The sequence below is a fragment of the Cetorhinus maximus genome, unplaced genomic scaffold (assembly GCF_964194155.1).
Source record: "Cetorhinus maximus unplaced genomic scaffold, sCetMax3.hap1.1 HAP1_SCAFFOLD_522, whole genome shotgun sequence".
Classification (NCBI taxonomy): Eukaryota; Metazoa; Chordata; class Chondrichthyes; order Lamniformes; family Cetorhinidae; genus Cetorhinus; species Cetorhinus maximus.
The window spans coordinates 18574-33354 of record NW_027596464.1 but is presented as its reverse complement, the minus strand read 5'-3'; the positions used below and the strand labels follow the sequence as shown (position 1 = coordinate 33354).

The window sequence follows — 14781 nt, the reverse complement described above, 5'->3', positions numbered from 1 at the left end:
ACTGCACTGCGATAAATCACCAGATAATATGAGTTTGGGATGTTGCCTGAGTGTTAAATATTGGCCCTGGACACAGGGGAGATCTCTCCTGATCTTCGAAATAATTACATGGGAGTGTTTAAGTCCATCTGAGAGGAATTGGACACTGAGCACATGTGAGGTGTTTATTGGGAATGCAAAGATTCGCCCTGAATCAATTTAAAACTAAACCTGCTTTGGAGACATAATATCTCATTCCAAAGGATAAATAGACAATCAAAAAAGATACATTTGTGGAACACGGATTATTAATGGTTAATAATTGTTTATATAGCTGGACCCAGACAGGAAAAGAGAGGAGGAGTCAGGCTGTTAACTGGGGGAGGAGAGTGACTCCCATTCTCCAGCTCTCTCTCTCTCTCTCTTATTTGGCTCTAGCCGGTATAAATAGCGGGGCAGTTCTGCTCCTGGTTCACAATCCGCAGGTTTCGCTGCGACGGAGAGTCACGCTCCCAAGTCAGTTATACCCAGAGACTGAAGGATGGGATTTGCGCTGTGCCTTTGCTTCTTATTGGTTTGCTTCACCTGTGAGTATTCCTGACTGTACAGTGATACAACAGAAGTCTACTTCTTTTCTGATATCGCGTTATTTCCATTCACTGATTTGATTGTTTTTTAATGTAATTACATTTTTTCCATTCGCTAACAGATGTCCAATCCGCCATCGTGCTGACCCAGCCGGCTTCAGAGACCGCTAAGCCCGGAGATTCTCGCAAACTGTCCTGTTCAGTGAGCGGGTTCAGTCTGGACAGCTACTATGTGAGCTGGGTTAAACAAGTTCCTGGGAAAGGGCTGGAGTGGCTCCTTGCTTTCCACAAACCCTCGTCAACCACGTATTACGCGCCTGGAGTCGAAGGTCGAATCATCCCATCAAGAACCTCGTCCACAACTTACATTGAGATCAAAAACCTGAGACCCGAGGACACTGCGAGGTATTACTGTGCAAAAGACTCACAGCGACCTGAAGAAGCCCAGAGCTCGTACAGAAACCGCAGAGAAATAATTACAGTGAATCATTGGTCAGTATTAGCTCAAAATAGGTTAAGAGATGTGATTGAACCTAGAGTGAAAAGTTACATTTTCCAAAGCAATAAAGTGGCGAAGAATAAAAACAAAATGTTTACTAACTCTGTATATTAAAGAGCATAGTTACCGCTTAGAATGTGCACAACTGACGACTAGGAGCCAAATGGAAATATTGGCAAATTATTACGTGAATGGGGATAATTTTAGCCTAAAGTTCTGCTCCTGAGTAAAACTCTTCGATGAAATGTAATCAAAATCTGCAAATCTTCTGCTGACTGAAAGGTTTTATTTCTTATAGCAACAATCAGTGAGTTAGAGCAGTATTTGTGCTGGTGCGTGTCACTGTGGTACTACAGTGGGTCACGGTGCTGTGTATAGCGAACTCCTCATACAAATACCCCAGAGAGGGACTTTGTTCAAATCTGCGATCAGTATCACACCAGGAAAGTCAAATAAAATAAATATGACCAACAATAAGGGTTTGAAGGCACACTGAATTACGAAAAATGTATAAAAGTCTCCGTATGTACTAATTTTGATTGTCTTGCTAAATAGGGGCACAGATGTAAAAGGCTTATTTCGATCCACTTTATTAACATAATGAAGAGTACTAACTGAAATATCACAATGATGTATTGCTACAGTATTCAGAATCAGGTTTCTCAAACCGCTGTGGATTTGAATCTCTGTATTTCACATTTAACTGTCCGCCACAGTTTCTGACATGGTGCGTCTCACAGTGATACTGGATGGCACAGCCGTTACTGTTAATGCAAAAACCTCATCGGGGCTAATTGATTGCATTTCGGTCAATGCATTTTTTCAACAATGCAACTATATTAAACAAAGCCCTATCTGTGCCTGGAACTCCCCAATTGATAGGTTTCAAGAGGTGCTAAAGTGTTAATTATTAAATAATTGGTTGTTGATTTCAATGCATGATCATCAGTTACTCTGTGAAATACAAATAAAACAGTGTAATTTATAAAGTGTTAAAAAATATTTCACAATTTTACTTTTTTGATAAAGTCGGTCATGATTTTACTTTGCCTCTCCGTTTGTAACATTTAAATTAATATTGAATTTCTCCCCTTGTGTGCAGAACTGGTTATTGTGTGACCCAGACCAGCGAGTGTAACACTGTGACTATCCTGACTACTGGGGACAAGGGACCATGGTGACGGTGACTGCAGGTAAGAAACATGCCTTCATTCTGTGCTGTTGGATTTGCTTCATTGTTTCACATTTCTGTTTATTTTAGTCATTAATGTGTTAACCGAAACTTTGCATTCTGTGTTTTCAATATTTCATTTAATTATGCTGCAAAGGGATTGAACAATGCTCCTGCTTCTCGGCAAAAAAAAAATGCTCTGGGGGTTTTTAGGTCTTGTTTGAGTGATTTGCCTTTTATCTGCTGATGAGGATTTGTGCCTGGCTTATTTTAATACATGAGTTTTGTTAAACAAGTTTGGTGTTTCTACCATGCAAGTTTTCTAATCGACTGAAAATATTGTGTTTAGAAGTGTTGGAAATAACATTGTAGACAGGAAACCGAGTGCTATCAAAGTCAAAAATGTCATATTAAACTATGGGTTTTAAAATAAATGTTTATCATGTTTATTTGTGTTAACTGCGCTGAAAAATATCAATATATTGTTGACGAATGTTCATCTTAAATAAGTGAAATGCTACCATAACTAAGAACAACAGAGTTAACAAATTTCCTGCCAGGGTCTGGTTTAAATGAAAACAACTTGAAACATTAAAATGCAGTAATATCGCCCGATATTACTAAAATATACCGTGAAAATCAACATAATGCATTAAACACGATCCATCGAAATATAATTCTTCTGCTATTGTTTCATATTTCTGTTTATTTCAATAAATGACTTATTCAATGAAAGGCAACTTCGGTGCGATGTATTGAAGTTTATTTGAAATGTTGCACCTGACTCTGCTGAAACGACTTAGGTAATTAAGCAGTTGTTGGATTCAGTCCCTCGGTGTTGTGATTTCATGTTAAGTGCTGAGGAGAGTATGGGCCTGGGTTACTTTGAACAGTTAAAGCTCATGGACCTGTTTTGTGATTCTAAAACATGTAATGTCGATCACATCTGATTAAACCATTATGAAAGAGGGTTATAGCTACAAAGCAGGCAGGCTTTTAAATCAATATTGATAGATATATTGATGCATTTTTATTTTAGTGCTAATTGCAGATTTAACAATTAATATTTTGCATCCGATACTCCTACCTAATGCTTGAAGTAACACTGCAATGTTAAAGTGCATAACCAGCGAATTTGAACTGTGATGGGGAGTTAAATGAATATAACTCAAACGGCTATAATGCGGCAATATTTCCCAAGATTACAACAATAAAAAATAGTATTGATAGACATTTAGCAGATAATTTGTGCTATCCACAACTCTGCTGCAAAACGCAGCACAATTAATAGCAGGCGGACAAATGCAGAGGTTCCAGCAATTTCCATTGTTTTTTTTTAATATAATACACACTGATCGCACTGCAGTGTTTAGTTCAAACAGGGATTTTAAATTAATTGGTTCCTCCCTGTTTTACGCAAGTTGAAAGGTGCTAATTAATTATCAATATTAAATGCGTTTTGTAAATTGCAGCTAGCTAATTTAATATATCTGCTGGGTTGCTGAATCTTTGCTGTGCAGCCAAACAGCGTTGTTCCTTCAATTTTAGACCATTATCATTAAGCCAATCTTAAACAGTTTGCAATTAATGAATTGCTCAATAATTCTAATCAAATTCAGAGAAAGTTCAGAATGCATAAGGCTGGAGATGGACAAACATTGCAATTAAAGCAGGTTGGCTTAATTATAAATGTAACTTCTGAATTGAAGAACAACAACCAATCTTGCAAAGCTGTGTGATTATACGGGTTGAATTAAATGGAAGCTACCTTTAATTCTCATTAAAATCGTTGTTCTTTTTGCTCGTGGAGTTTCAGTGTCTCAGGTGATGCAGTGGAATTGTTATCTCTCAGTTCTGCATTGATGGTTGTGGATCTTAATTTCAATAAGTAGCATTATATATTTAAACAGAAATTGCTGAAAAAAATACTCAGCAGGACTGGCAGCATCTGTCCATGGAGAAGCAGAGATCTGAAGAAGAGTCATACCGATTCGAAGCGTTAACTCTCTTTCTCTCTCCACTGATGCTGCCAGACGTGCTGAGTTTTGCCAGCATTTTCCGTTTTTATATCAGATTCCCAGCATCCGCAGCATTTTATGTTCATTATATATTTAAAACTCATTTACGTGCATTATGTGGATTACGGGAATGGTATATCGAAACTTGGCTGTATTATTATCTAGGGGAGGCTCCGAAAATGGCGACAAACTGCCAGGGCTACATTAATTGTTAAAAATAAAAATGCTGTTGAAATGTGGGATGATATTTAAACTCCGGAGTCCTGCTTTAGTGACTAGAGGATATTGCAATCCATTTTTTTATTACCGATTTGAGTACCAGGATAGTGTTTGAACAATGTTCAGCTGCCCACTTATAATTCTATCATGTGAAATACACGTTTAGAACAGAAGAGCTTTTATGTCTTGCCAACATAGTTACAAACAAGAAAAGCTTACACGGGTGTAGTTATAGGAGCACATTCTTATAAATTTTTGATCATCTTAATTTATCAAAAGTAATATAATATATTTGTCCGAATGTGTATCTCATTATTTGTTTAATTTAAGAAATGTCACCTTAATTTAATTAAGCAGATTATTAACAAGAGACAAATCAGAAGAAGAATAAAATTATTAACTAACTTGGCATAATAGGGTAAAATATCAACAATGTGAAAATAGAATCTAAGATCAGTGCAAATTCATGACAAAAAAATCTCTCAAATGTGCTGCGCTGAGTCCAGGATTAAAGGTAAAACTCATCGTTGGAGAATTTTAAAAATTGTTTTCAGTTAACTTGGAAAGCAACATGTTTCTTACTCAGCTGCCTTCAGCTCCTTTGGATGTTTTTGTACAATTTAATTAATTACCTTCGTGTATTGCCTCAGCAGTTTCAATGCTTACACATAATTCTGAAATTATGTCAGTGAATAATCGGATTTCAGTGTAATTATCTCCCGATTTGTTAAATTCTTGTTCTGTTACAATGTCCCTGTTATAGACATAAATTACCATGAATGTAAATTATTTTGATGAACCTGTTCTCAGCCAAACTAACTCTAAGGCTGTTGTGAAAACTGCACACAGACAGGGAGATATTGCGGCCCGTCAAAGGGAGTTTTTCAATTTAGAATCAGCTTCATTTCAAAGAAGTGACGTGCTCATAAATTTACAGAAGTTTTAATCTATTCAAACGGATTAATGGATACTGGAGAAATCTATCTTTAATAGAATGATTTTTGCATTGTTTATGTCTGTTCTGTTTCTATGTGCGTGGTCACTGTGCGAGAATCAGAAGCCTGCTGGCTGTTTGTGAACTTTCTGGTTCATTCTCCTGTATTTCAGGGAATTAATTTCGAACCATTATATAAGAAGTTTGTATCTCCGAGGAAGGTGCAAGTCTGTTCTTAAGTTTGACAAGGTGTCTCAGAAATAAGATCAGTATCCCAGTTTGTGGAATTCAGAAGGAATGCAAAGTGTAGAAAGATATTTTTCCTGTTCAGTGTTTGCTGTATCAGAGCCTGTGGTTTGTTGATGGTCCAGTCTAAGCGCAAGTTTTAACTAACAATGCGGAATAGAGGGCGTTTTAGAATGCATCCCACCATTACTATTCCTGAAGTACAGCGTTTCACAGGACTGTGCAAAGAGAGTTTTAGTATAATTCACCTGTTCTGTATCTGACATGTGAGTGTTGGCAATGTCAATGTTCAAGGAACTTTAACCAGTATCAAACACATTGGGCGTGAGTGCTCCGAATTAGGTATGTAAAATTAAATGCCTTAATTCCTCCAATGAAGCAGCAGATCATTAATTTAAAGCACATTTCATTCTAAAAAAAAGCCAAGTTTCTGATGAAGGAATGGTGACTAAACATTTTCAATAACAGATAATATTTGAATCAGATTGTCCTGATCTAAAGATCAATTTCAGGACAGTTAAATGAAGTGACTGTTACGTTACCTTCTGCGATATGATCGAATCTGAAAATAAATTGTGCAGCTTAAATGGACAGTATGGCGCCTTACTCCTTGTCTAATGCAAACTACGGTGGGAATGAAAGCTGGACAAATACGAATTTAACTTAACTCAATGCACAACCTGATTCCAACTGCCCTAAGGACATTTGATGAACTATCATAGAGGCAGTTTTACTGTTGTTCTAAGGGCTTTACTAGAGCTGTGAATTTGATGTGGAACTTCAATGTTCTTCTCTCTTGTATCTAATCAGTACAGTCTGTGAACTGTGAACATTTGATTGTGCAGTGTAGATGAAACGCCTTTTTCTGAACATGTATCTATTCAGGCATCCATTTTTCCATCCATCGATGCAAAGATCCATATATCGATCTGTCTGTCTGTCTGTCTGTCTGTCTGTCTGTCTGTCTGTCTGTCTGTCTGTCTGTCTGTCTGTCTGTCTGTCTGTCTGTCTGTCTGTCTGTCTGTCTATCTGTCTATCTGTCTATCTATCTGTCTATCTATCTATCTATCTATCTATCTATCTATCTATCTATCTATCTATCTATCTATCTATCTATCTATCTATCTATCTATCTATCTATCTATCTATCTATCTATCTATCTATCTATCTATCTATCTATCTATCTATCTATCTATCTATCTATCTATCTATCTATCTATCTATCTATCTATCTATCTATCTATCTATCTATCTATCTATCTATCTATCTATCTATCTATCTATCTATCTATCCATCTGTTTATCTGCCTGTCTCTCTCTCTTTCTCTATCTCTATCGATCGAACGATCTATCTATCTATCTGTTTGTCTATTTATCTATCTACCGATCTCTTTAACTCTCTATTTATCTATCTACCTATGTATCTATCTATCTGTTTATCTAACCAAAATAGCTGATACTAATGGATTATTTGTACACACATTGAGCATTGACAGCTTTGGAGAGTTAATTCTGAATTGTGATTGGCCGAAAGCCAACCGTCCATGCTATCAAATAGTCTCATTGAACAACTCTGGGTCATGCTTTATAAAAGTGCTAAAAGTTTGTCTGTAAGTAATGAAGCTAGTCGATCCACCGGTCGGAGTTACATAATCTTTAGAGCAAATGCTGCCAAGCATCATCCAAGTTTATCCCCTGAAAACAACAACATGTTGAACATGAAACTAGAATAGATTAGTGTAAAAACCCCTCTGGCCCACTGATGTCCTTCGTGGAAGATAATCGGCCATCCTGGCCCAGAGATAGCTAAATGTTGCTGCATTAAAATAGTCATTTGCTGCTGATAAGAGGTTATATTAAAATACTTTAAGCGAGAGCTCAGTGGAAATAAAGTGGAAGGATCTAAAGTGAAAGTGTTTGAGGAATGATTGATGTTTTCCTCAACAGAGGATCAAGGGCTGGAGGATGCCCAGGTTACAATATCCCTTATTTAACTCGTAATTATGTGGTGTCATGTGCAGTATTTCCCTTTTCCGACTTGTGCCTCATCCTGTGTACAAGACTGGCCATCATGGGGGCGTGTCCCATCGGGCATATCAACTCCTAAATGCAGTTTATGATCAGAGTATTTTGGAAATTAATTATACCAATATTAAACTTCGAACAAGTTGCCTATTTCATAAGCACGAAACAAATGTTTAACTTGTTCAATTGACTCTTCATTCCCAGCGACACCGTCTGATCCCACCCTCTACGCTCTGCTCTCCTCCTGTGAACAAGCAAACACTGCCGGCTCCGTGACCTACGGCTGTTTGGCTGCGGACTACTCCCCCGAAATCACCAGCGTTTCCTGGAAGAAAGATCAAGAGACGATCACAGCTGGATTGAAGACTTTCCCATCAGTGCTGAACAAGAAGGGGACTCACACCCTGAGCAGCCAGTTAACCATCACCGAATCAGAGGTTGGAAGCAGCAAAATCTACTGCGAGGTTCGACGGAGCGACTCGGTCTGGCTGAAGGAAATGCCAGGTTCGTGTTGTGGGATGCAAAGGGCGGCAGTGCCGGGGCTGGGTGAAGGGTGAATGTGGTCAGCAAATGAGTTCTGTTTAAATTCTGCATCACATGGGTTAGAATGGAGTGAGAGTATTGTGTATAGTTCAGGTGCCCATATCACACTTAGTGTATTGTGGATACCACATCACACTTAGTGGATTGTGTAGAGTTCTGGCCTCCACATCACACTTAGTGTGATATGGACAACTCTGGTCTCCGCATCACAGTTATTGTACTGTGGACAGTTTTGTTCTCCACATCACAATGTAGTGTACTGTGTATAATTAAGGTCTCCACATCACAATAGGTGTACTGTGTGCAATTATCCCCTCCATATCACACCGAGTATACTGTATGTAGTTCTGGTTTCCACGTAAGGAGAATGATACAGGGACGTTGCACTAGCAGCTAAACTACTTACAAGGACAATACCTGAGCTGATAGATTACACCCGTCAAGTAACAGCGAATAGGCTGGTGGTCTATTCTCGACAAAATAAAAATCTGTGGTGTGACCGAATAAAGGTCCCCATACTACTGAAATAATTTAATAGATTAGACAAGAATTAGAGCTCATGTTTACAACAGAATGCTAAAAATAAACAATTGGCGAATCTGAATCTTCTGTACACCAAGGATGAGCAGACTGTGGGACTCCTTGTAGGTGAGACGTTACTGAGACCCTGTTCAGGGGAATCTTAATAGATACATGAGGGAGATTGTAAAGGAGGTGGTTTTTACACTGCAAGATGAAGTAGAGCGAGAGGAAGTTCTTGTGGATCCTAAACTCCAGCATTGAACTATGGGGCCGGCTGGCCTGGTTCTGTCCTGTGGATTTTATGTAAATAGTTTTACAGTTTTTAATTGTTTGGTTTGAAGCAAAATTAATTCCAAATAATATGAATTTTCTTGCAGATATTGTGGTGCATCATCCAACTGTTCTCCTCACCGTGAGCCCCAGTGATGAAATCACAAGCAGCAGATTTGCAATCATCGTCTGTTCAATCGTTGATTTCAGTCCAAATTCAATCAACGTGAAGTGGATGAAGAATGGACAGGCCATGGACTCGGGCTTCGTCACCTCTCCCGGCTTTGAAGTGAACGGGAACTTCTCAGCGACCAGTCGGCTGACAGTCCCTGCTGGTGACTGGTTCAGTCACACGCTCTATACCTGCCTGGTCACTCATAAAGGGGTCACTCAAAGCCGAAACATCACCAAACCTGATGGTAAGAGACACAACCCGAGAAATTTCAGTGCAATTCTTGGTGCCAATCTCTTTCCAAGCCAAGAATTATTTTGGAATGATTAAAATTCAGAGAATGTCTCCCATTTGCCAATTTGTCCGCTTGCATTTCCTTTCAAACGAAACAAAAACACACTGAAGTAATCTTATCACTTACACAGCATCTTTACCAGCATCAGATTGTCCTAAAACACTTAGCAGCCAATGAATGACCGTGAAAATGTGCTCATTGTCGTAAAGCAGAATATTCAGCAGCGATTTGCTGTACAACAGTTTCCTGTAAACTGGGACATGATGCTGACTGGATTTATTTATTTATTAATTGATTTCATTCTGTATGTTGAGGGACACATGTTGTCCAGCAAACAGACACACTTTAGCTAAGCATTTCGAACGTTTTCTTCACATTTGTTTTCAGGTTTCCAGCAATATTTGGATTTTAGAACTAAATAACATTATTGGTTTTGCTGCTGGGGATGGTTCAAAGTAACTCAGGAGGCGCTTGGGAACAACGGGAGAATGTCAGAGAGTAATACCAGGGTAATTCAATTCTCGGAGAGGCAGCTAACACTAAAAGAGGGTATAGTCAGTTAATAGATGGAGTCAGGAGAAGGGAGCATGCAATGAAGCCTAAATCAGTGTTGCACTGCATGTATGTGAATGCACGGAGTACAGTTAATAAAATTTGGGAGTTACAGGCATAGATTGCCTTGTGGGATTATGATGTTAGGGCGATAACTGAGATAACGGTAAGCTTAATGAAAGGCAGAATTGGGTGTTAAATATTACTGGTTACAAGATGTTCAGAAAAGACAGGAGAGGGCATAGAAACGGGGTGGGGTGGTCGTGGCGTTTTTGGTTAAGGAGAATATTGCAATACTGGAGAAAAAAATGTGTCAGGCGATTCAAGGACAGTGCCAATTTGGCTGGTGCAAAGGAATAAGAAGGGTGCAATTACATTGCTGGGTGTAATGTGTACACCGGAATAGCCAGTGGGAAGATAGAGAGGAGCATGGAAATAACAGAGAGGTTTAAACATCATCGAGTAGTTATAATGGAGGGGGGAGGGGTTCATTACCCGAATATATACTGGGATAGTGGTACCGTAAGGGGCAGTGAGGGAGCAGCATTCCTAGATTATACTCTGGAGAATTTCCTACAGCTGTGTGTGTCCAGTGCAAGAAGAAAGGAGGCACTGCCTGACATCGTTCTTGGGATTGAGGTGGGCCAAGTAAATAAATTGACAGGAGGGGAGCATTTAGGGGACAGTGATCATTGTATCATAAGGTTAAGGATGACGGTGGAAAATCACATTGATCAATCCAGGGTAAGAATAGTCAACTTGCAGACAGCGGACTTCAATGGGGCAAGAATGGGGCTGGGCCTGATAGACTGGAACCAAAGGTTGGTGGGAAAAACAGTAGCTGAACAATCGGCAAACTTCAAAGGTGAGATGGTTTCGGCACAGTCAAAGTATGTTTTCTCAAAGGGGAAGGGCAGGAGAAGCCAATCCAGAGCTCACTGGATGGCAATGGGGATAGAAATTAAGTTAAGGAAGAAAAAATGTGCTTACAGCAGATGCCGGGTAGCAAATACATTTGAGAACCAAGCTGAATGCAGAAGGTTCAGAAGGGATGTGTAAAAGAAAATACGAGAAGCAAAGAGGGATAATGAAAAAAGACTGACAGCTAACATAAAAGGAAATCCCAAAGTATTCCATAAGCATATGAATGGTAAAAGGGTTGTAAGAGGAGGAATAGGCCGATTAGGGATCAAAAAGGAGATTTACACATAGAGGCAAGAGGCATGGCTGAGGTGTTAAATGAATACTTTGCAGCTGTCTTTACCTACGAGGTAGATGTTGCCCAGGCCATGGTGACAGAGGAGGAAACTCAGTCACTAGAAGGGTTTAAAATTGATAAGGAGGAGGAATTGCATCAGCTGTTGGCACTTAAAGTTGATAAGGCACCGGGACCGGGTGAGATGCGTCCAATAGAACTGAGGGAAGTGGGAGTGGAAATTGCAGAGACACTGACAATAATTTTTCAGCGTTCCCTGCATTTGGGGGAGGTGCTGGAGGACTGGAGAATTGCAAATATTACGCTCTTGTTCAACAAAGTTTATAAAAGTCTGCCCTGCAATTACAGACGAGTCAGTTTAACATCGGTGGTGTGGAAACTTCTGGAAACAATTATTCCGGATGGAATTAATATCATATGGGATAATGTAGATTGATTAGGAAGAGTCATCATGGATTTATTAAAGGAAAATCCTGTATAACTAGCTTTCTGGAGTTTTTTCAAGAGTTAACAAAGATGGTTAATGAGGGCAAGGCCGTTGATGTGGTCTATATGGACTTCCAAAAGGCTTTCGATACAACACACAACAGACCTGTGAGGAAAGTTATAGATCATGGAATTAAAGGGACAATAGCTAAGTGGGTAAATATTTATATATATAAATGATCTAGATCTTGGTTTACAGGGGACAGTTTAAATGTTTGTGGACGACGCAAAACTTGGGAGAATTTGGGGAAATGTGATGTCACACTGACAAAGCAGGCAGTCCCGGGCCCTAACAGTTGATGTTGAAGTCGGTACCTCTCACAATACAGTACTCGATCAGAACTACATTTCTGGTATCAGCTACACTTGTGTTCAAACATCTGGAGTGGGGATTGAACCCATGTTCTTTCTGAATCAGAATCCCCCGATGATCAGGATTCCATAAACTCACAAAACACGGTGACATTTTGTTCAAAAGTTGGACAGTGAGTGAGGAGTCATTGGTTTTAATTTTATCCGAAATTGATTGATCACATTGTGAGTAGGATCGATGTCTGCAGGCCTTTACTGGTAATTGCCCACGACTTCAATTCCGACAAAGATGTGCACTTTATTTCTGCTGCTGTTTTCAGATTGAGCAGCGCTGATAGCAGTTTGCATCGTCTCGGCTGCAATCCTTTGAGTACAAAAGTCTAATGAGTGATCGATTTGCGGTGTTTCGGTTAATTAATGAAATTGGAAAAGGGGAGAAATGTTTAGTCCTCCAAATTAGGGATAGGAAAATCCTGAGGAAGGCGATTTTGACAACATTTTCCTCACACTGTGAAATATTATCACTTTCCTTTTCCCCAAGATTTTCTGAGGCTGGGAATCAATTGACATTTCAAAAAAAGAGATTAACATTGTTTTTTTGAAAATGTTATCGCACGTGACAGAACGGGGAGGATAAATGGGGTTAAGGCGCACATTATCCTTACAGAGAGACATAGAGGGCTGAATGGTCTCTTCCTGTGCTGTGAGCATTCTATCATTCACTGATTCCTTGATTTCGGGACGTGTGATAATCTGTCTATAAAACAATTGTACCTGAATTTATTCACATTGTTGGACCGGCATTTGGTTTATCCAGTCCCAGTGGTTCTGGCTGGAAATACACATGGAATGTTATGGAGTCTCCCGGAATTATTGCAAGTCACTGACCTTCAAATAATGATGGCCTTTACATGGCAGGGAGAGGTCAAATAAATATTCCCGCCGTGAGAGTGAAAGCTGAATACTGGGTTTCTGATTCTGAAGATGATGTTTTGGTTGACATTCATTTCTGCTTCACAGTTTCCGACTGCACCGATCCCGTAATTACTCTACAGCCGCCGCCAATAGAACAGGTCTTACTGGAGGCGACAGTGACCTTAACCTGCATTGTGAGTAACGCCCCTTATGGAGTCCTCGTGAATTGGACACAAGAGCAGAAGCCTTTGAAATCAGAGATTGCTGTCCAGCCGGGAAAGGATCCTAACAGCGTGGTCAGCCACCTGAATATCTCAACACAAGCCTGGCTGAGTGGGGCTGAGTTCTACTGCGTGGTGAGCCATCAGGATCTGCCGACTCCTTTAAGAAATTCCATCCACAAGGAAGAACGTAAGTGGTGAGAATGAATCAATAAGTGAGCTAGTGTGCAAATTCCCAGTGTAAGTTTAAGAACCAATAATTAGTGTACAGTGCATTAATGAGCTAGTCTGATTGGTAATTCCACTAACTAAAATCCCTAGGCCCGTACATGAAGCATTCCAGCAGTAAATTCATAAGTAGGTGAATGAACAAGAAACTGTACTGCAGGGTTTGATGATATAAGGTGGGAGGAGCTTGGTGTACAGTTTAGACACCAGCACAGAACCGTTCCGCCGAATGGCCTGTTACTGATGAAACTTTCCAATCCAATCCCTCATATTCTCAGTGTAAATGATTGCATCCACATCTGCTCCGAGCTAGAAAGCCGGTCAGACCCTAAAGTGGAAAATGGAGATCTTGAAAAGTCAAAACAAAACATTTCTCTCACAATCTAACCACCGGTGTCATTTTCTCTGGAATTCTCCAGTTTTTTTTTTGACATTTATTGTAAATTTTTTGCAGCTAAATATCCGCGGGAACCATCCGTCTCTGTCCTCCTGCCCCCGGCTGAAGATGTCTCCGCTCAGAGATTCATCTCCCTCAGCTGCTTAGTGAGAGGTTTCTCCCCCCGAGAGATCTTCGTAAAGTGGACCATCAATGACAAGCCGGTGAATCCGGGGAACTACAAGAACACCGAGGTGATGGCGGAGAACGGCAATAACTCCTTCTTCATGTACAGCCTGTTATCCATTGCAGCGGAGGAGTGGGCCAGCGGCGCTTCTTACTCCTGTGTGGTGGGACATGAAGCGATTCCCTTGAAGATCATCAACAGAACGGTTGATAAATCCAGCGGTAAACCGAGTTTTGTGAACATTTCCCTTGCACTGATGGACACCGTTAATTCATGTCAATGAGAATCTATCGCTTAGATTTCTTACGCTAGTAGAAATAATAAAGTATTTTCCTCCAATTATGAATTAAATACACAGCCACTTAATTAATTGTGTTTTCCAGTTTTGCTAATGTTGGACCTGTTTAGTTGATGTCGGGAATTTACAGATCTCAGACCCGAGTCTTGTACAATCAGTGCCCCCAGCTCAGATACACTCTGGGTTAGAGACAGAATAATTCTCATCCATTACAGAATTCTGCAAAGTTACTTCACCAACTTGCCCCTCGCTGAGGTGAATTCTGACAATGTCCCATTTCCCACAGGCCCACACAGCAGCAGCATTTAGATCCCGTTGTTCCTGCTTCATTTTTCGTCCATCGATTCAAACTTCTACCAGCTGGAAGTTGCCGCATCGCACCCACTGGGAACTGAAGTGAGGGTCACACGGGAAGGTGAATTGTGTCTCCACTTAGCCAACATAGAAAGGGCGGGGGGGCATTAGTTAACGCAATGTACCTGCACCTCCCCAACAGAGACAACCGGAGA

At 40.0% G+C, this 14781-nt stretch overlaps 1 gene segment (V, D, J or C); it reads left to right on the top strand.

The window, feature by feature from the left end:
- Positions 1–2216: 2216 nt before the first annotated feature.
- LOC144673954 (Ig heavy chain C region-like) lies at positions 2217–14322 on the top strand. The segment is given in 5 exon segments: positions 2217–2258; positions 7884–8183; positions 9122–9433; positions 13068–13373; positions 13866–14322. Coding segments are annotated over 5 exon segments (1329 nt in total).
- The last annotated feature ends 459 nt before the right edge of the window (positions 14323–14781 follow it).